This window comes from Palaemon carinicauda, chromosome 40 (assembly GCF_036898095.1).
Source record: "Palaemon carinicauda isolate YSFRI2023 chromosome 40, ASM3689809v2, whole genome shotgun sequence".
Classification (NCBI taxonomy): Eukaryota; Metazoa; Arthropoda; class Malacostraca; order Decapoda; family Palaemonidae; genus Palaemon; species Palaemon carinicauda.
In genome coordinates, this window is record NC_090764.1 from 29,377,274 (window position 1) to 29,378,876 (window position 1,603).

General features: G+C 53.8%; 1 protein-coding gene across 1 annotated transcript; it reads right to left on the reverse strand.

Moving 5' to 3' along the window:
* Positions 1-573: 573 nt before the first annotated feature.
* Positions 574-1,221, reverse strand: LOC137631875 (ovarian abundant message protein-like). Its single transcript, XM_068363882.1, has one exon. The coding sequence runs from the start codon at positions 1,219-1,221 to the stop codon at positions 574-576; it is 648 nt and encodes a 215-aa protein (XP_068219983.1).
* Positions 1,222-1,603: the final 382 nt, after the last annotated feature.

Here is a 1,603-nt window from a genome sequence, read left to right on the forward strand (position 1 = left end):
GAGGACTTCTCCCTCGTTCGCGAGGTTTCTCATTGCGCTGACCCTTCGAGGTCTCATAATACAGGTATTAGTTACGCTGAACACTTGGGCTCTCGTAACTTTAGTTACGCTGAACCCTTGCGCTCTCGTAACTTTAGTCAGTCTGACACTTCGGTGTTTCGTGACAGGGAAACTTTTGTTTCTCATTGCACTGACCCTTCGAGGTCTCATAATATTAGTTACGCTGAACACTTGGGGTCTCGTAACTTTAGTTACGCTGAATCCTTGGGCTCTCGTAACTTTAGTCACTCTGACACTTCGGTGTTTTGTGACAGGGAAACTTCGGTTTCTCGTTGCGCTGACCCTGCACGATAAATTGGCTCGCACAGCAAATTGATGCCATGACCAATTTGGTGCGCACGACCAAATTAGCGCGCACGACCAACCTTATGCGCGCAACCAACACTATGCGCGTGAAGAACTAAGTGTGCTAGCACGACCAAGTTGGCGCGCACGACTGATTTGGTGCGCACGACTGATTTGGTGTGCCCGACCCGTCTGGCGCTCACGACCGGTCTGGCGCGCACGACCAACCTAATGCGCGTGAACAACTAGGCGTGTGCGCACGACCAATTTGGCGCGCATGACAAAGTTGCCGCGCACAATGATTTGGCGGGCACGACCAACATTATGCACGCAACCAACACTTCTCGCGTGAACAACTAGGCGTGCGAGCACGACTAATTTGGTGCGCACGACCGGAGTGACGCGCACGACCAGATTGGCGTGCACGACCGTATTGGCGTGCACGACCGTATTGGGGCGCACGACCAGTTTGGCGCGCACGACCGTATTGGGACGCACGACCGGTTTGGCGCGCACGACTGGATTGGCGCGCATGACCGGATTGGTGCGCACGACCGGATTGGTGCGCACGACCGGATTGGCGCGCACGACCGTATTGGCGTGCACGACCGTATTGGGGCGCACGACCAGTTTGGCTCGCACGACCGTATTGGGGCGCACGACCGGTTTGGCGCGCACGACAGTATTGGCGTGCACGTCTGTATTGGGGCGCACGACCGGTCTGGCGCGCACGACCGGATTGGCGCGCACGACCGTATTGGCGTGCACGACCGTATTGGGGCGCACGACCAGTTTGGCTCGCACTACCGTATTGGGGCGCACGACCGGTTTGGCGCGCACGACTGGATTGGCGCGCACGACTGGATTGGCGCGCATGACCGGATTGGTGCGCACGACCGGATTGGTGCGCACGACCGGTTTGTTGGATATTCTACTCGACAATTACTGATTTTTTGCTGATTTACTATGGTGATGTACAATACTTTGGTTTTGACTCACGTTTGTATGATTTTGCTTTTGGATATTCTTGGATTACATTTGTATTCAGAATTTTTGACCCTTGCTTGTTGTTTTCTCTCAAAAAATTTTCAAAATGGCCACCCCCCCCCATAACTTTTAGGATGTGTGTGAGTGGGTGTAATACCCGAATGGCTAAGGCCTCTCTTGATCCCCATTCGCTCTCCGTTAAATGCAGAGGTAAAGAATGTGAGTTGGGTGGTCGGTGCGATGAGTGCATTCTTTTATCTGAGAATGAATG